The sequence below is a fragment of the Neoarius graeffei genome, chromosome 15 (genome assembly GCF_027579695.1).
Source record: "Neoarius graeffei isolate fNeoGra1 chromosome 15, fNeoGra1.pri, whole genome shotgun sequence".
NCBI classification, from domain to species: Eukaryota; Metazoa; Chordata; class Actinopteri; order Siluriformes; family Ariidae; genus Neoarius; species Neoarius graeffei.
The window spans coordinates 2,263,890-2,281,694 of NC_083583.1; the positions used below are offsets into that span (position 1 = coordinate 2,263,890).

General features: G+C 42.0%; 1 protein-coding gene across 1 annotated transcript; it reads right to left on the bottom strand.

The window, feature by feature from the left end:
• Nucleotides 1-207: 207 nt before the first annotated feature.
• Nucleotides 208-16,024, bottom strand: slc7a6 (solute carrier family 7 member 6). The gene is made up of 9 exons (XM_060940394.1): nucleotides 15,511-16,024; nucleotides 12,830-12,955; nucleotides 12,451-12,595; nucleotides 12,191-12,314; nucleotides 9,956-10,059; nucleotides 9,527-9,623; nucleotides 7,266-7,415; nucleotides 6,174-6,357; nucleotides 208-275 (listed from the first exon to the last, which is right to left on the bottom strand). The coding sequence occupies exons 1-9, from the start codon at nucleotides 16,007-16,009 to the stop codon at nucleotides 208-210; spliced, it is 1,497 nt and encodes a 498-aa protein (XP_060796377.1). The 5' UTR covers nucleotides 16,010-16,024.
• Between the last annotated feature and the right edge of the window lie 1,781 nt (nucleotides 16,025-17,805).

Genomic DNA, 17,805 nt, shown 5'->3' on the forward strand with positions numbered 1-17,805 from the left:
TGATATGTCATCTATGTTCTATTCTGAATAAAATATGGAATTTTGAAACTTCCACATCATTGCATTCCATTTTTATTTACAACTTGAACTTTGTCCCAACTTTTTTATAATCAGGGTTGTAGTTAGTGTGTATGCTCACTCGCACACACGTGAGATCTGGTGGCTCATGAGGCTGATGAAGCAGTTCTTTTAGACGTGATGGAGGATTTAATCCACTGGGTCCACATCTGTGAGCACGCAGAAACATGTGAACTGAGTGAATCGAGTGACAGAACCTGCAGGAGAGAGGAAACACAAATATGAAAAGTGACTCACACAGTCCACACCAGGGGGTTCTGAACCTTTTTGATTCGAGTCCTCCAAACACTGAAGACAAAGAAAAAAAAATCATACAATTCGATGCTGTAAAAACAAGATTCAGTGAAACGATGACAGAGATCACAAAATATGATCATGTCCATTAGAGCAGATGACTTCTTCTTTTGGCTGTTCCTGTTAGAGCTCTCTACAGCAGATAACGTCCCTCCGTCTCCTCCTGTCCTCTGTATCTTCTTCTGTCACACCAACCGTCCTCGTGTCCTCCTTTGCCACATCCATAAATCTCATTTTTGCTCTTCCTCTTTTCCTTCAACCTGCAACTCCATCTCCAGCATCCTTCTCCCTATATCCCCTGGATCTCTCCTCTGTACGTGTCCAAACCATCTCAATCTCGCCTCTCTCACTGTCTCCAAGTCGTCCTACACGCCCCGTCCCTCTAATATTCTCATTTCTAATCCTGTCCAACTTTGTCTCTCCCAGTGAGAATCTCAGCATCTTCAGCTCTGCTCCCTCCAGTTCAGCCTCCTGTCTTCGTGTCTCCAAAGCGAACACCATCACTGCTCTGACTGCTGTCTTCTACACTTTCACTCTTCTGTCACAGATCACTCCTGATCCTCTCCTCCATCCACTCCAACCTGCTCACACTCCCTCATTCACTTCTCTTCTACACTCACCATCATTCATTACAGCAGACGATATGACAAAAATCTCACATCACAATTCTCAGATACACACGATACAAGATCACAATACACCTGTTAGGTTTGATAGCGATTTCCTAGCAATCCAAGATGTTGTATTTTATTTTTTAACAAAAATACAATTAAAAAAAAAACCAACCAACCAAAAAACCCTGTCTGATTGTATATTTGATGCCTGCACATTTATTCATTTACTTTTATTTATATTTAAAAATAACACAAAAAAATTGAAAATATGCAACACTGAATTTTTTTGAAATCTGGAAAAACATTTAATTTAAAATTAAAAAACATTCAGTTATTTAAAAAAGAAACAATATTTAACACTGAAAGGAGACAGTTCTTTGAAAAAAATCTACAAAAAAGTTACTTTAAAATTGTGTAAAATTAAGTAGAAAAGTGGCACCAAATCAGCCATTCAGCCAGTGTGTAATTATTAAAATAAGTGTAATAAAAATATCACAATATCTAAGAGAAGTATATTGAGACAGTTTATCACAATATTGACAGAGTGTCATTCTACCCAGCCCTAATATCTACAGTCACCTCCAAAAGTGTTGGAATGGTAAGGCCAATTCTATTGTTTTTACTTTACACTGAAGATATTTGGGTTTGAGAAAAAGATGAATGAAACAATAGATCAGAATTTCAGCTTTCATTTCCTGATCTTTACATCTAGACTGTTCAACAACTTAAAATATGGAACCTTGTGTTTGAACCCACAATTGTTTCAAGTGAGCAAAAATACTGGAACATGCAATTGACAGGTGTTTCTTATTAGCCAGCTCTTTCCTGTTAGATTGATTTTTTTTAAGGCAAGGCAAGTTTATTTCTATAGCGTGTTTCATACCCAATGGCAGTTCAATGTGCTTTACAGAGGTAAAAGCAAAACAGTAAACAATAGAAAATAAAATTACATAAAATAAATGGGGAAGAAGAGAGAAAAAAATAAGAATTAAACAATAGTAGAAATAAAATAATAAAATGAAGTAAAAATTCAGTAAAAAACAGCAGAATAAAATGGAATAAAAGTTAAGTAAAGTTTAAAACATGTAAAGATGACAATATTAATAATTTAGCAGAAAGCATCTGAGAACAGCTTGGTCTTTAGTCTAGATTTGAAGCTGCCAACAGCAGGAGCATTTTTAATGTCCTCTGGCAGTTGGTTCCATAGCTGTACTGCATAGTAGCTAAAAGCTGCTTCACCACACTTTGTTTTAACAACAGGTTTTAACAGTAAATTTTTCTGCTGTGATCTGGTAGATCTGATTGGGTTAGGCCGCTGCAACATATCAGAGAGGTAATTGGGCCCTGTACCATTTAGAGATTTGTACACCAGCAGCAATGCTTTAAAGTCAATTCTGTAGCTTACTGGAAGCCAGTGAAGGGACCTTAGAATTGGAGTAATGTGCTCTGTTCTTTTTGTTCGTGTGAGAACCCTCGCCGCTGCATTTTGAACCAGCTGAAGTCGTTTGATGGTCTTTTTTGGCAGGCCTGTGAAAAGGCCATTGCAGTAGTCAACCCTACTAGAGATGAAGGCATGGATACGTTTTTCCACATAATTTTTTGACATAAGTCCTCTTAGTTTGGAAATGTTTTTTAGGTGATAAAATGCCGATTTAGTAATTAATAGCTCTGAATGTCTGCTCTTGGTCTGAGTCCTGGGTTTCAATTATAAAGTCCGCATTTGTTGTTCAAAAGGATAAACCAACATACAGACCAAAGAGCTGACTACTGGAAAAAAAGCAAGACATCTTGAAGCTGAGAAAAGAAGAACCGCACAAGCACTGGGCATAGCCAATACAATAACATGGAATGTCCTTAAAAATAAAGAAACCAGACATGAAACAGGTCAGCCAAGGAAAACAGCAGCAGCTGATGACAAACACTGAGAGCTGTGAAGAAAAACCCCAAAACAACAGTCAGTGACATCACCAACAACCTCCACAAAGCAGCGGTGGAAGAACAACAATCCACTGTTCAAGAAAACAGAGCAGAAATATAAAGACCATAAAAGAAGATATAAACCTCATCAGCAGTAAAACTCAGAAGACTGATTAGAATTCACAAAGAAATACAGAGATGGTCCACAAATGTTCTGGGGACAAAATTAACCTCAACAAAAGTGATGGAAAGACCAAAGTGTGGAGAGAGAAAGGATCTGCTCATGATCCACAATCCATGGTGGAGGTCGTGTCATGGCTTGGGCTTCATGGCTGCTTCTGGAACAGACTCACTAATCTTTACTGATGATGGATCTCATGATGGTGTCAGTAGAATTAATTCAGAAATCAATTTACACAGAAAGGGATGGCACGGTGGTATAGTCAGTCCCCCCAGGATTCCGCGGGCCTTTTTTGTGATTGTTGCGGGCTAAAATGTCTGATGTTGCAGGGGGTTTTCCAAAAAATTGTGATGAAAGTTGCAGTGTTTTTTACGTTTTTGTTGCGATTACATTGCGGGAGGAAGTGAAAGTTGCGAGAAATTGTTGCGATTTTCTCTTTTTGTGATTAAAATTGAGTGATATGTTAAATATTAAGTTATTACTGAAAAACTATTGATTAAAAGAACAAAGACACTGAGAAATGGTCCTATAAACAACTTTACCAATATAAAAGATTACCAGGACTACAAAAATGCAGAAAAATAGGCTTTACTTATCCAAATGCACCTGTTGGTTCAAAAGTTAAAGTGCAGAGAACCTCACAGCACAACATGAAGTTACCTTAAAATATAATATAAATGCCTCAGCTTTCATGTAAGAAAAAAAAACTATTAATACTAGTACTGTGTGCAGGCAGTCTCTCCTGAAGACTAAATTAAACAATTATTATAAACTAATAAAATAAATGGCTCAGGCTTCATAGAAAAAAAAAACAATTTGAACAGAATCTCACAGTATGATGCTGAAGCTGCCTAAACAATGGAAAATAAAATCCCATTTTGGCAAAAATGTTGGCATCCATTAATTTCTTGTATTAAGTAAAAAAATAATGTAAAGTGCACACAGTTCTTCACTGTAAACATAACACACTTTCTGTAACAGAATTTAAGCCTACATAAACACTGACTCGCACATGCAGTGTTGCCAGATACTGCTGACGTTTTCCAGCCCAAAATATGTTCAAACCCACCAAAATGCACTTGAAACCCCCCAACTGGGAGGGATACCACCCAATCTGGCAACATTGGAAGTAAGGCGGAAGGTAGTTTGTCGATGTCACCTCAAGACAATGCCAACGATTGGTCAAATCTGCAGGAAAGTTGCGGTGACTGGATATAATTGCAACACCGCCCTGAATTCGCGGGGATTGGTTGAATTTGCATTGAAGTTGCAAATCGCAACATTGTGAAATCCTGGAGGGTCTGTGTAGTGGTTAGCACTGTCGCCTCACAGCAAGAAGGTCCTGGGTTTGAGCCCCATGGCCGGCGAGGGCCTTTCTGTGTGGAGTTTGCATGTTCTCCCCGTGTCCGCGTGGGTTTCCTCCGGGTGCTCCGGTTTCCCCCACAGTCCAAAGACATGCAGGTTAGGTTAACTGGTGACTCTAAATTGACCGTAGGTGTGAATGTGAGTGTGAATGGTTGTCTGTGTCTATGTGTCAGCCCTGTGATGACCTGGCGACTTGTCCAGGGTGAACCCCGCCTTTCGCCCGTAGTCAGCTGGGATAGGCTCCAGCTCGCCTGCGACCCTGTACAGGATAAGCGCTTACGGATAATGGATGGATGGAATTTACACAGAAATGTATCCAAACTAATTGGGAGGAACCTCATCATGCATCAAACTCCCATGGTTACCAGAGGACCAGCCCCCCACTGAAACCCTACCTATGTAATAGGCGAGAGGCTGAGGGCTACAGAAACGGAGATCAGCACCACATAATGCACCATATGGTGCCAGAAGGACTTTAGATAGACTTAGGGCGTATTCACACCTACGTTGTTTGGTCCGGACCAAACGAACCAAATTTCCCTTGGTCCGGACCTTTTGGGTTGGTCTGAATACAAACCACCGAACTCTGGTCCGGACCAAACAAGCGGACCGAGACCGAGCTGCAAGGTCGGACTCGGTCTGGACCAAAGGAACCCTGGTGCGGACCTTTTGGAGGTGTGAAAGCAGACCGGACCTAATACAACAGTTTTGCTTTTTTGTACCTCGGGAGCTTCCGTCGTTTGTCGAGCATTATGGGAAACAGAGTCTTGACACTCCACCGCAAAGTGCAAACACTGTTTCAGTTGTCAAGGGAACCTTACAACAGTCGTTCAGTCATTCAGACCAGTGGTAGGCTAGACTACAGAGTACAAAAAATGAGTAGGGGGCAAACGTGGGCCGAGGAAGAAATGCGTACCCTTGTGGATATATGGGCAGATGTCCACATATCTGAGCTTTTGGAGAGAACACACAAAAATGCCGACGTGTTTGCTGTATTCAGTGAGAAAATGAAGGAGAAGGGGTTCACGCGCTCCCCAGAACAGCGCTTTGTGCGCGTGTCGTCTCTGACCAATAGCTGAACGACCTCAGGGCGCGTGGCTTTGTTGACAAATTTTGGTCCGCTTACTAAAATGTACAGTGTGAAAGCGAACCGCACCAAAATGAAAAAATAAAAAAAACATTTGGTTCGGACCAAAGCAAGTGAACTATTGAACTTTCCTGGTCTGAATACACCCTTAGACTTCATCATGCATCAAGACAATGACCCAAAACACACTGCAACACAACATGGGACTTCATCAGGGAGAAAAAGTGGGAGGTTTTAGACTGGACGAGTCCATCAGCAGACCTGAACCCAACTGAGCAGCATTTCACCTCCTGAAGAGGAGACTGAAGGGAGAACCCCACCCCAAAAACAAACAAACAAACAAACAAACAAACAAACTGAAAGAATCTGCACTATTTTCATGGAAAAGCATCACAGAAGAATAATGCAACAGTTTGGTTTGGAGACATCACTGGATCACCACAAGTGAAACAAAAGTGCTATTTACTTTAAGACCATCTGTTCCAATACTTTTGTTCACTGAAAAATTGGATGGTCTGCTGCTAAAGGTGTCATGGGCCAAGTCGTTGAACTCATCAAGATGTAAATATCAGGAAACAAAAGCTGAAATTCTGAAAGTCTGTGTTTAAGAGCGCAAGCGAGCAGCTGAAATACTCACGCAGCACTGCGGCGACGAACGGTGGCCGTTTGGACTCAGGAAGGTGAATCCCCAGGAAGTAAACAGGAACACCCGAGAGGGCGATGGCGATGCCGATGAAGGAGTTGAGCGTGTCGCTGTAGAGGGGCACTGCAACCAGGAACACCGTACACAAGCAGAACACCACAGGGTACACCAGAGACAACTGTACATACACAAACACACACAAAAAAATTACCAGTTATTAATGTATTTCTCCCACAGTGGTGTGGTGTGGATTGTGATTGGTCAGAAGGGAAGGTGCTGATTAATTCTCTAGAACAGCAGCTCTGAGAGTACCACAGGTTTATTTATAATTAATGCGCTCATTCTGATACGTTATTGTTTCTATAGTAACGGCTCATTCATAGGGACGTGTCTGGCAAATCCACCACCATAAAATGTGTTACTTTACTTTTACGTTAAAATGTTAAGTTGTTCAAGTGTAAACTTTACATTCGCCTATACACCCACTCCATTATACTTCCTATTGAGCACGTACTGTATAATTTAGAAGAAACCTTTATTTGTCACATGCACACTTCAAGCACAGTGAAATTCATCCTCTGCATTTAACCCATCTGAAGCAGTGAACACACACACACACTCAGAGCAGTGGGCAGCCACACCAGAGCGCCCGGGGAGCAGTCAGGGGTTCGGTACCTCGCTCAAGGGCACCTCAGCCCAAGGCCGCCCCACGTTAACCTAACTGCATGTCTTTGGACTGTGGGGGAAACCGGAGCACTCGGAGGAAACCCACGCAGACACGGGGAGAACATGCAAACTCCACACAGAAAGGCCCTCGCTGGCCACGGGGCTCGAACCCGGGACCTTCTTGCTGTGAGGCAACAGTGCTAACCACTACACCACTACACAATTTATTCAATATTTTAGTTTCATTTATTCCCCTATACACATGCGATAATACTATAAATTGTCCAGTGTTGTGTGTATTAATGTGTGCATACTAAAATCTCATGACACATAAAACTGAAACTACAGCAGTTTATGTTAAAAATCACACAGCAGATGTTTTCCACACTGTAACAGAAGGATAATCAAACAGCTCGGCACCTTCAGAGGTCGCGGTCTGTCCGGATCTTTCCAGCGTAAGTAGATCTGTCCAGCGATGGACAGACCGACAAAGAACCAGTAGCTGAAGCTGTAGTAGTTAATGAGCTGGAACACATCCTGCACGGTCAGGTAGATCAGAGCCATAGCACACTGCGAGCACAAAAACAACGTCTGAGATCAGCAATAAGGAGAGACATGACCACCAGGGGGTGCTAGAGCATCTATATGTCTTCATAAAGAAATCAGGGTTGATTCTTATTGATTACAAACATCTAAACCTGCAATTTGCATCTCACCCTACGTTTACAGGTCTCTTGTGGGTGTGGTCTGACTGCTACCATTCTCACAGGTGGGTGTGGCCTGTCATGTGTATTTTAATTCCGATTAAAAGTGGTAGTAGCCACTACCACTGAATAGTGAATTCAAGTCCCTGGGGTCAACTGTGCAGGAAAATGGGAGCTGCGATAGTGAGGTGAGAAAGAGAGCGCAGGCAGGGTGGAGCAGTTGGAGAAGGATTTCGGGAGTCATTTGTGATAGGAAAGTCCCAGCAGAAGTGAAAGGTAAGCTGTATAAGACAGTAGTGAGACCAGCTGTGATGTATGGATTGGAGACCGTACCCTTAACGAAGAGACAGGAGGCAAAGTTGGAGGTGGCGGAGTTGAGGATGTTAAGGTTTGCGATGGGAGGTTGGACAGGATAAGGAACGAGCACATCAGAGGGACAGCACATGTGGAGAGCTTGGGAATGAAGCTAAGAGAGATGAGACTGAGATGGTCTGGGCACATCCTGAGAAGAGATGCAGAGCATGTGGGAAGGAGAATGTTGAGGATGGAGCTGCCAGGCAAACGAAAATGAGGAAGTCCAAAGAGGAGATACATGGATGTGGTGAGAGAGGACATGAAAGTGGCAGGTGTGGTAGAGAAGGATACGGAAGACAGGGAGCAATGGAGATGAACGATCCGCTGTGGCGACCCCTAATCGGGAGCAGCCAGAAGAAGAAGAAGAAGAAGAAGAAAGAAGAAAAGTAGTAGTAGCCAGAATGTATACAATTTACAATATTACACACTTGGCTTCATTCTCAGGTTAGATTAGCAAAGCGAGCTAACTGTGCTTGAGATCGTAAGGTGCAGTTGTGGTTGACAGGAGAAGATGAAACCACACATCAGACTTTCCTGCAGTTTTTTCCAGAAACTAAGTGCAGGGAGGAGCTAAAGGTGTGGGCGGGGAACTGAAGAAACGTCGGACTACACGCGCTGTAGGATCAGTCTGAGGAATCAGGAGAGATGATGGTTTGGATCTATCGCTTCTTTACTGAGTCACACCTGCAGATTTTACACAGAACTCAGAACATTTTTCAGTTCAAACATCATGTACTGCTGAAACTGTGGTTCCTTGATGTTCATGCACAGAGAAAACATATGATCACCCTTCATGTTATCATGTGCAAGAGTGAATTACACCAAATTATATCCATTATCAGTCATTTTTAGATATAACTGGGATTAAAATGAAGATCATGCCCATCTTCTGAGACACAATCTGGCAACCAAAGTAAAATGTGGTATAACACACAAGGGTTTAAACCTCTGGCGAAACTGCTCATGCAGGTTTGATAAATATTTAAATACACTATTTGAAATTAATTCTGTTATTAAGTTAGCATGCTAGCATGGAATTTTCTCACGCATTGATTTCACACAGACTGGAGACAGAGCCAGAATAGAGATGAACCAGGGGTGAGCGAGTGAGAGGGTTTTTTTTTTTATTTAAATGCCATGTAGCCTCAGGTGCTGAAATAATTGGGAAAAAAAACATTTTTAGCAGATATTACAATCAATCAATCAATCAATCAATCAATCAATCAATCAATCAATCAATCAGTCAACTAAATGAACTGCTTTAAAAGACACATGACAGAAACTCCAACACTTTTGGTGGTGGCACCATTTTAAAAACATCATCCAAGGTATTTTGCAAGCAAAAAAAGTTATTTTTTGGTGTTGAACCCCAGGCAGCAGAGTAAAATGTGCCTGATTGTCAACAACGTCTTACAAATATGGCATGTTGGGAATATATATATATATATATATATATATATATATATATATATATATATATATATATATACACACACACACACACATCTACAGTATATGGGTGGAGCCTCAGATGTCCAATCAGACACCTGTTGTACACCACTTGATCATGTCCATTTTGGATTGGGGATAAGCGTGTCTGATATGATTCAAGCTTGTACTTACGTTGAAGAGGAGAGCAGGAATGGGTGTGAACCTCTGCACATGAATCATTGATAAAGCATCAGGGAGATGACCTTCCTGAGAGCCGACAAAGTAAAGCCTAAAATACAGTCGCACATTCTGTAAAAGTTTAAAAACAACCCACACACAACAATACAATTATGAGCATGCTAAATAATAATAATAATAAACCAGGAAATGGAGATGGTGTGTGTTTGTATTTACCTCCACCAACAGTGTTGGAGGAGGTTATGTTTTTGCCTCCGTTTGTTCCTAACGTCACTCAAAGTAATGAATGGATTTTGATGAAATATTGAGGAAAGGTGGACCAAGGAACAACTGATTAGATTTTGATCTAAATCCGGACATGTGGCTTGGCGGAGGTCTGAACTCCACAGAGTGTCTTCTGGTGTATTGAGGAATGAATCTGACCTGGACGATGAGATGATGGAGGAGTTGAGTCCACCGTAGCAGGACAGAGCCACAGCGATGGGGATAGTCCAGCTCATTACTCCTAAAGTGTGATCAGCAAACGTCTGCAAGAGTACACACCCACACACAGTTTTATATATCATTTTTTTAAATAGTTCCCCATGGGTTTTATTCCCCTTATACAACAGGAAGTGAGTATAGCATAGCAACTATAAAGTCGTTTCCTCACCCACCTCTTTATCTCTCTTGAAGTACAAAAAAAAGCCGCAACTTGTCATGCACATTACCAATTAAATGAAAAAAAAGTGTAAACTCCTCTGTCCTGAAGATGTCAAGAAAACTCAAAGTTCCAGCTTCACCTCGGACACTGGAGACTCCTTCCAGAAGCATTAGCATAATTACTGAATACAAATAATGAGTTCCTGTGAGTGAGCCGTTACTATAGAAATGATAATGTCAGCGCCTAAAGGCGGAGCTCCTGATGAGCTTATGAGCAAAATATTAGCAAAAGCACAAAATCCCCCTGAATAAACACCAGCACATTTATTATGGTGAGACTCTGCTGGGTGCCTGGGGGACAGCAGTGAACAGCGCTTTCACTTTACATCAGTAGTGGGTTTCCCAAAAGCCTCTTAACGCTAAGAGCATCTTAACTAGGAGAGAGAAAGAGAGAGAGTGTTCATTGTGCTGCTCACTCTACCATTTAACGATGATCTTTGTGCTGCGATGCTTTTGGGAAACTCAGGCCACTACTATAGAGATCTTGCAGTCACATGACCAGAAAGTGCACAACCGCCATCTTGTCAGTCAAAAACACCGCTGAATACTGCTGCACTCGTGTACAGAATGGATCAATTTCAACCGACGGACTACACGGCTCATTTTTCTAATGAACAGATAACTAGATATATGTCTAAAATAAACGATCTACAGATTTGTGACCCTTATGGCTTACCGGACGGAGTTTTCACGACTGGATTTTGAACTGCCAGCGGAATACCCAGACGTGTATAATTACCTCATTAACTTTCCCTCGCTGTTCAGTGGTGAAGCACTGCGTGCTTATAAATCTCTGCACAGTTATCTCTACAGAAATTCAGGATTTGTCAGCGACTCAGATGTGGCATCTTGTAAACAAGAAAATGATCCTCACTGGATGGGTAAGTCACTTAAGTATTGAGTATAGCACTGACCAGCTGATTATAGAATAAGGTAATTCCAAATCGTCCGTGTTGTTTACATGGATCTGGCGTTGGAGCGGTAGAGGCTTGGCAGTGGAGATTTGAGTGGCTGTTTTCTGAGCTTAGTCAACAGGCCGGCTCTGCCTGTAGCCTCGCTTTTGCTTCGGCTCCCGGCGCCGCCTCCTTCGCTTTGCTTCCGATAACAATCCACGGAGACCCCGCTGGCCTTGCAATCTGGTCTCGTCCGGAATGTTTTTTTTTTCTCATCCGGAATGTTGTGCATGCGATGGAAATTGCTACAAACCGTCATTTTCTGCTGGAAACCAATGTCCAGTAAGTCCATACGGTTGTAGTGGATATTGAAGTCCGGTACAGACGAACAACACGCAAAAATACACACAAAAAACATAAAAAACGTGCACAGGTAGGGAGAGCTTGTAGCCGCAGCCGTTGTAGTAGAATTGTATATAGTAGGGTTTTCCAGAAGAAAAGGTAGAAGTAAAAGCAGAAGTAGAACCAGAAGTAGAAGTAGAAGGCGGAATATGGCGTTTGACCTCCAAGATGGCGTCTGTCACAATCTGGATCGGCTGTGACGTCACATGCAAGATCTCTATAGAGTCACCATCCAATATTACTGGACATAAGAACTAATTGATATCGATCGGCAATAGGTTTAGATTATATAACACTAAGGAAAGATGTTCAGAATTGCTATTAAACAGTACAATAAATGACGTTTACACAAGTGTGTACAGTCAGAAATCATTCAGGTTTAAAAAAAAAAAGCACCCTCAATGCAAAGATGCGTTGCTGCTCTGACCCCCCCAAATCAAATTTTCTGTAAAATGTGTTAGTAAATAATCCCACATTATTTTTTAAAAAGCAAATTAAAAATACGTGCTGGATAAAAAACCCCATCTATCTTATGGAAATTTCATGAGCTGATTTGCATATTAATAAGCTCCAGCTTTCCAGCCGGAGACGCTTCTGGCTATGATACAAATCTGATCAGGATCCAGACACGAAACATGAAACCTCTAAGGTATAAACACACCACAGCCACAGCGTCACTGCTGAGGATGGAGCTCATGTCCAGCACAGTGTAGTAGGCCACGTTGGTCAGGACGTAGATGACGGTGACGATGGGCATGGACACTGCTATGGCCCAAGGAAGATTCCTGAACACAAACACAACACTTCAGTTTTAGAGCTGAGCAAAAAACACCAGATTCCTGATGGACATCAATATTTATTTACTTTTAAAACAGTGTTAGTGAGAGTTAAACCTGTGTGTACACACACACACACACACACCTCTCTGGATTCTTGATTTCCTCCGTGACAAAGTTCAGAGTGTCCCAGCCTGAGTAGGAGAACAGGGCAGAGTACAGGGCCAGAGCGATGTCTCCCGGGTCATGAGATGACCCCTGGAAGAAACCCTCAAAGTTTTTTATCTGACCTTGAAGACAAAACACATGAGCAACATTAAATTCCTGCAAAGGTGTAAAAAAAAAAAAGCAGAATGTGAAAGAAAAAATTAAGTTCTGCCTCATTTTATTTCATGTAAACAACATTTGCAAATGATCAGCTCTAGAACATGGAACACTGCTGCATGGGGTTTATCGCAAGACAGGACTTATTTTCCTATAAAAGCACGTGTTCAATAAAAGTAAACTCAGTCCAGGAGTCTCACCCTGACACAGATTCACTATGCCTGTAATGATGATGACAACGAGGGCCAGAACTTTGATGTAGGTGGAGACGTCCTGCACTCTGATGCCCCACTTCACATATGCAGCGTTAATGAACGTCAACAAACCTACAACAGGTGGAGAAATAATCAGCGTTCCCCAACACAAGACTTTTATAAAACAAAAATTGCTGATAAAATGACCAACGGTGGCACAGGAACCTGAGCTTTAAAAAAAGCTTGTGTCAGTACAGCAAGATTCATGATAAAATAAACCCAGTAGGGCTGTGCGATATGGGAAAAAATGAATATCCCGATACATTTTCTCCATTTCACGATATACGATATACATCTCGATATATTTAAATCTCCTCTAAAGGACCCCATGAAATCTAACTTTTACTCTTTACTGTTTTCACTACAATCCCTGCAGATTAAATAACATTCTTGGTTAACTTTACAGGTGGTTTTCAACAACACATTTTACATTTTTATGTTAGTGATTTAATCACAATTGAGTTGAAATAAGACTATTTTTATTCAACAAAGATGTGGCACAAACTGCAAAAACAATCTTGAAAATTGCAACAAAGGGGCAACACAATACAGAGCTGCTCAGAGCTCAAACCAATAAAGTGCAGCTCAACACTGAGAGAGACATTTAGCCTAAATAAGAAAAGTGCTCTTTCATTAAATTATTTTAAAAAATAGATCTCCAAGCTATTAACCTGACTACTGAGAACCACTGGAACATTCACAATAGAGAGAGAGATTGAGGGAGAGAAGAGAGAGATCTGCAAAACATCATTTTTCTCTTTGCACACTTTTGAACTGAGTGTTTTCTGGCTCTGCCTCTCAGATGTGTGGAATTCCGGTATTGCCTTCTCTGTAAAATGTCTGCAACCAGGCAACTCATGTTTGGGATCGAGTGTGTTTAGTAATTTTTGGAAGCCTGGTTTTTCCTCTATACTAATCGGGATCATGTCTTCGGCAATGAAGTTAGTGATTGCATCCGTTATAGCTCTCCATCTCTGACTCGGTTTCTCATATGGGGGGGCTTTGGAGAACGAGGCCGCTATGGTCATTTGTTTAGTTCGTGGGCAAGTAGTTCAGAGTTTAAGAGACTCTTCATACTGTCCCGGGTGAGTTTTCAGGTGATGGAACATATTTGTCGTGCTGCTGCCTTTCATGATGACAGGTTTTTTTTTTTTTTTTGCACACTTTACAAACTGGCATTTGCTGTTCCATGTCCTCCTCGCGACAGCCAAAAAATGCCAGTTGACTGACCCCTTACTAGTTCTTTTAGGAAGTAATTTGTCGCTGAAATTGCCAGAGCTTACACGGTAGCCTATGCAACACCAGTGACTGCACGAACTGAGTCAGCGCTGGAAACCGGAACCAGGAAATCTTCCCGCCGGCAGTGTTGCCAGATACTGCTAACGTTTTCCAGCTCAAAATATGTTCAAAACCCGCCAAAATGCACTTAAAACCACCCAATCTGGCAACACAACCGAAACTAGAAAATCTTCCCGGAAGTTCCTTTCAGCGCCGAGATGTTGCCCGGGATTGGTTGGCGAGTACGTGACGATATTGTTTTCTTTACCCTTAAGCAGCCTCTCACGTTACTGCCTGAGGGACAGGGAGAAAACCACCGGGAAAGGTTTTAAACAAACACGAAACAAACGCAAGTCAGAAGATGACCATAAAATACTCGATAGTTACGATATAATAATTTTATGTATCGCACACAGAATTTTTGCGATATATCGAGTATATTCGATATATCGCACAGCCCTAAAACCCAGTATATAGAATTAAGTAGTTTGGTTCAGGGAAAAAAAAAAAAGTTATGTTCTTAGATCAGTAAATTTATTCTGATTCCACTGTATCATGTCCAAAACCCTCAGTGTCTTCAGGTCTTATTTTGCTCATAATCCATAAAATTCACTTTATAATTACTTTTTTCACGCGGAGAATTTTTATAAAATGTTACTGTTCACATTTTCAGACCTGCACAGGATTTCTGAAATGGGTCGATTCAGGATGTACAAGTGAGATATCCCGAGGACACAGGCAGGAGAGGAGAAGCTCCACAAAACAGAGCCGGAAAAGCGTTTGAGGAAAATGGATTAACGACCCTGTGAGGGCGAAAGGACGAGAAAGACGATGAGCAGAAGAATGAGGCAGACGAGAGCACAACATTCACACGCAGGTCTGAGTTGTTTTTGGAGATTTTCCGCAAGATTCAAAGTGAAGAAACGTTTAAAGCTTTGTGTTTTGGAGAAAATAAACACAAAAAAGTTTTTAAAATCTCGTTATTTACGTCATCATCGTCTCATCCCTGGATCTGTGTGTGTTCCCCAACCTTGTGTGATTTTTGTGATTTCCATACACAATTGGTAAAGGGTTTGTTTTATTCCCTTTCCGACCAACAAATGTGCTTACTGAGGATGTGCTTTAAGCTCCACACACACACACGCACACACACACACACACACACACCCTCAGAACATTTACAGTTTATAAAAACTCCAAACAGGTTCAGTTCATTTCTAACACAGTGGTATGACGTCACAATACATTAACATCCTGATCGTTTAGTAAGGCCACGGTTATTCAACATGTTTTTATTCCATGTTTCACTTCCCTACTGGAAAAAGAGTAACTGATTTAAGTGCACTCACAGATGCATGCTGCAGCAATGAGGCGAGAGGCAGAGTACGGCGGCTCACAGGTGGGGAACAGCGGCTGCACCAGGTAGTTGGCGAAGGTGATGGCGATGATGGCCTGGCTGGTGGGCTCAATGATGAGGAGCGATGTCCAGAGTCGAATAAATGCCAGAAAGCCTCCGAATGACTCCAGGATGTAGGCATAGCTGGCGCCCGACTTGGTGATGGTGGTGCCCAGTTCAGCGTAACACAGAGCGCCGATCACGGAGAAGATTCCCCCGAGGACCCAGACAACCAGCGAAAGCCCGTAGGAGCCGCTGTAGAGCAGCACACCTTTAGGAGACACGAAGATCCCCGAGCCGATCATGTTTCCCACGATAAGGCTGATGCCATTCAGGAGCGAGATCTCCTTCTTCAGCTGCATCGTCTCTCTGGGCCGCGACTCTTCTGTTCCCCTGGAACACTGTCTGTTTAATATGCCAGTACTGGAACCAGAACCAGAACCATTCTCCATTCTAAAATCAATCAAATTTATTTGTATAACACGTTTTAATGACAAGTCAGTGCTGTACAAAGTGCTGAAGAAAGCACACGACAGGAGAATTGAAATAAAATTAAATAAAATATAATTACACCTGTCTAGACAGTGCTGTACATAAAAAAAAAATACCCAAGCAGCAACAGATACACAAAATAGTCGAAAGATAATTAGGAACAGTTAAAAGAAATGGAGGAAATAAACAAGCTCTCATCTGGTTTTGTACACGGGGACAGAAAGAGCCTTTCTGGCCTCTAAATCATTCCAGAGCTGAAAGTCCAGCTCCCTCCCCTTTCCGACCTGGTGCGCAGCAGAACTAAAAGGTAGGTTACGTGCAGGAATGTAGAAGATGAACAGTTCTGACAAGTAACTGGGTGCCTGACCTTAAAGAGAAGCTATAAAAAAAAAAACACCTCCTCGCCTGAAAATGTCCATTTCTGCTGTTAGGGCTGGAACTGTTCCACACTCACCTGGAAGAGGAGCCGAGTTTATTTTACCCCACGGACAGTGAGGAGGGTAAGAGAGGCAAAAAATCCCCAAGGGTCACTGTTGGTGAATTACAAGAAAAAGCCAAATCTTGGGGTTTCCGAGTCTCTAAAACCCCATCAGACTCCACCTCCCTGCCAACAGATTATTTGGAAGGTTCCAGAAAAAAAAGCCTTTTCTGTCAGTTAACCACAAATGTAAGCACCTGAAGTTTGTGAAACGCTACGACAGCTTTGACTGGAACCGTGTTCTCTGGTCTGATGGAACAGAAACAGAGCTTTTTGGCAGCAAACACTCGCAGTGGGTTTGGAGTAAAAAGAAGGACGGCTATAACGAAAAGAACCCGATCCCAACTGTAAAATATGGTGGAGGGTCTGTGATGTTTTGGGGCTGTTTTTCCTCCAAAGGCCCTGAAACCTTGTTAGGGTCCATGGCATCATGGACTCCATGAAACACCAGGACATTTTAAATCAGAATCTGGCTCCTCTGACAGGAAGCTAAAACCGGGTCGTCATTGGATCTTCCAGCAGAACAATGAGCCGAAGCATCTGTCCAAGTCAACACAAACAGTTCACTGAGCACAGAATCGAACATCTCAGTCCCCTGAGCTGAACCCCAGTGAAACCCTGTGGGCGGAGCTGAAGAGGAGAGAGAGCACAAGAGAGGGTCGAGGACCCTGGGTGATCTGGAGAGATTGTGTAAAGAGGAATGGGCTCAATGCCCCGCTCTACGTAGATCTCCAACCTTATAAAATGTTACAGGAGAGACTCAGTGCTGTTTTACTGGTAATAACATGTCGCAGTATATCTGCTCTCATCTCTGCATGGTGCAAACACACACACACACACACACACACACACACACACACACACACACACACACACACACACACGTCAAGTGAATTATAACAAAGTAATGAACTCAGACTTGGACTGACTCAATGAAGAAATCTCCACTTTTTTTCCTGAAACCATCTCTCAGTCTGAATCAGTGTAAAAACCACTTCCCCGACTGTTTAATTAGAAATTCTAGATAAGCTTCAGACTGAGACATTCTGTGTGCTGGAACAGGAAAATGAGCACCACGCTGTTAAACGATTACAGTTATTTTCAACTGCTTACACACATTTTCAAAGCTCTGTGTCTTTTTCTCAAAACTTTACACACAAATCCAAATATTACTCACACGAAATGTAAAAAGCGCTCTGTCTCCTGCGAAATGAAACACAGTATTCAGAATATTCTAAACACACCTCAAAAGCAAGCATTTGTCTCACATCATAAACA

Coding starts and splice junctions, on each gene's coding strand:
- slc7a6 (XM_060940394.1), bottom strand. CDS start 16,009: ATGGAGAATGGTTCTGGTTCTGGTTCCAGTACTGGCATATTAAACAGA. Junction 12,596..12,829: donor CATAGTGAATCTGTGTCAGG/GTGAGACTCCTG, acceptor TTTGTCTTCAAG/GTCAGATAAAAAACTTTGAG. Junction 6,358..7,265: donor ACAGACCGCGACCTCTGAAG/GTGCCGAGCTGT, acceptor GTGTATGTACAG/TTGTCTCTGGTGTACCCTGT.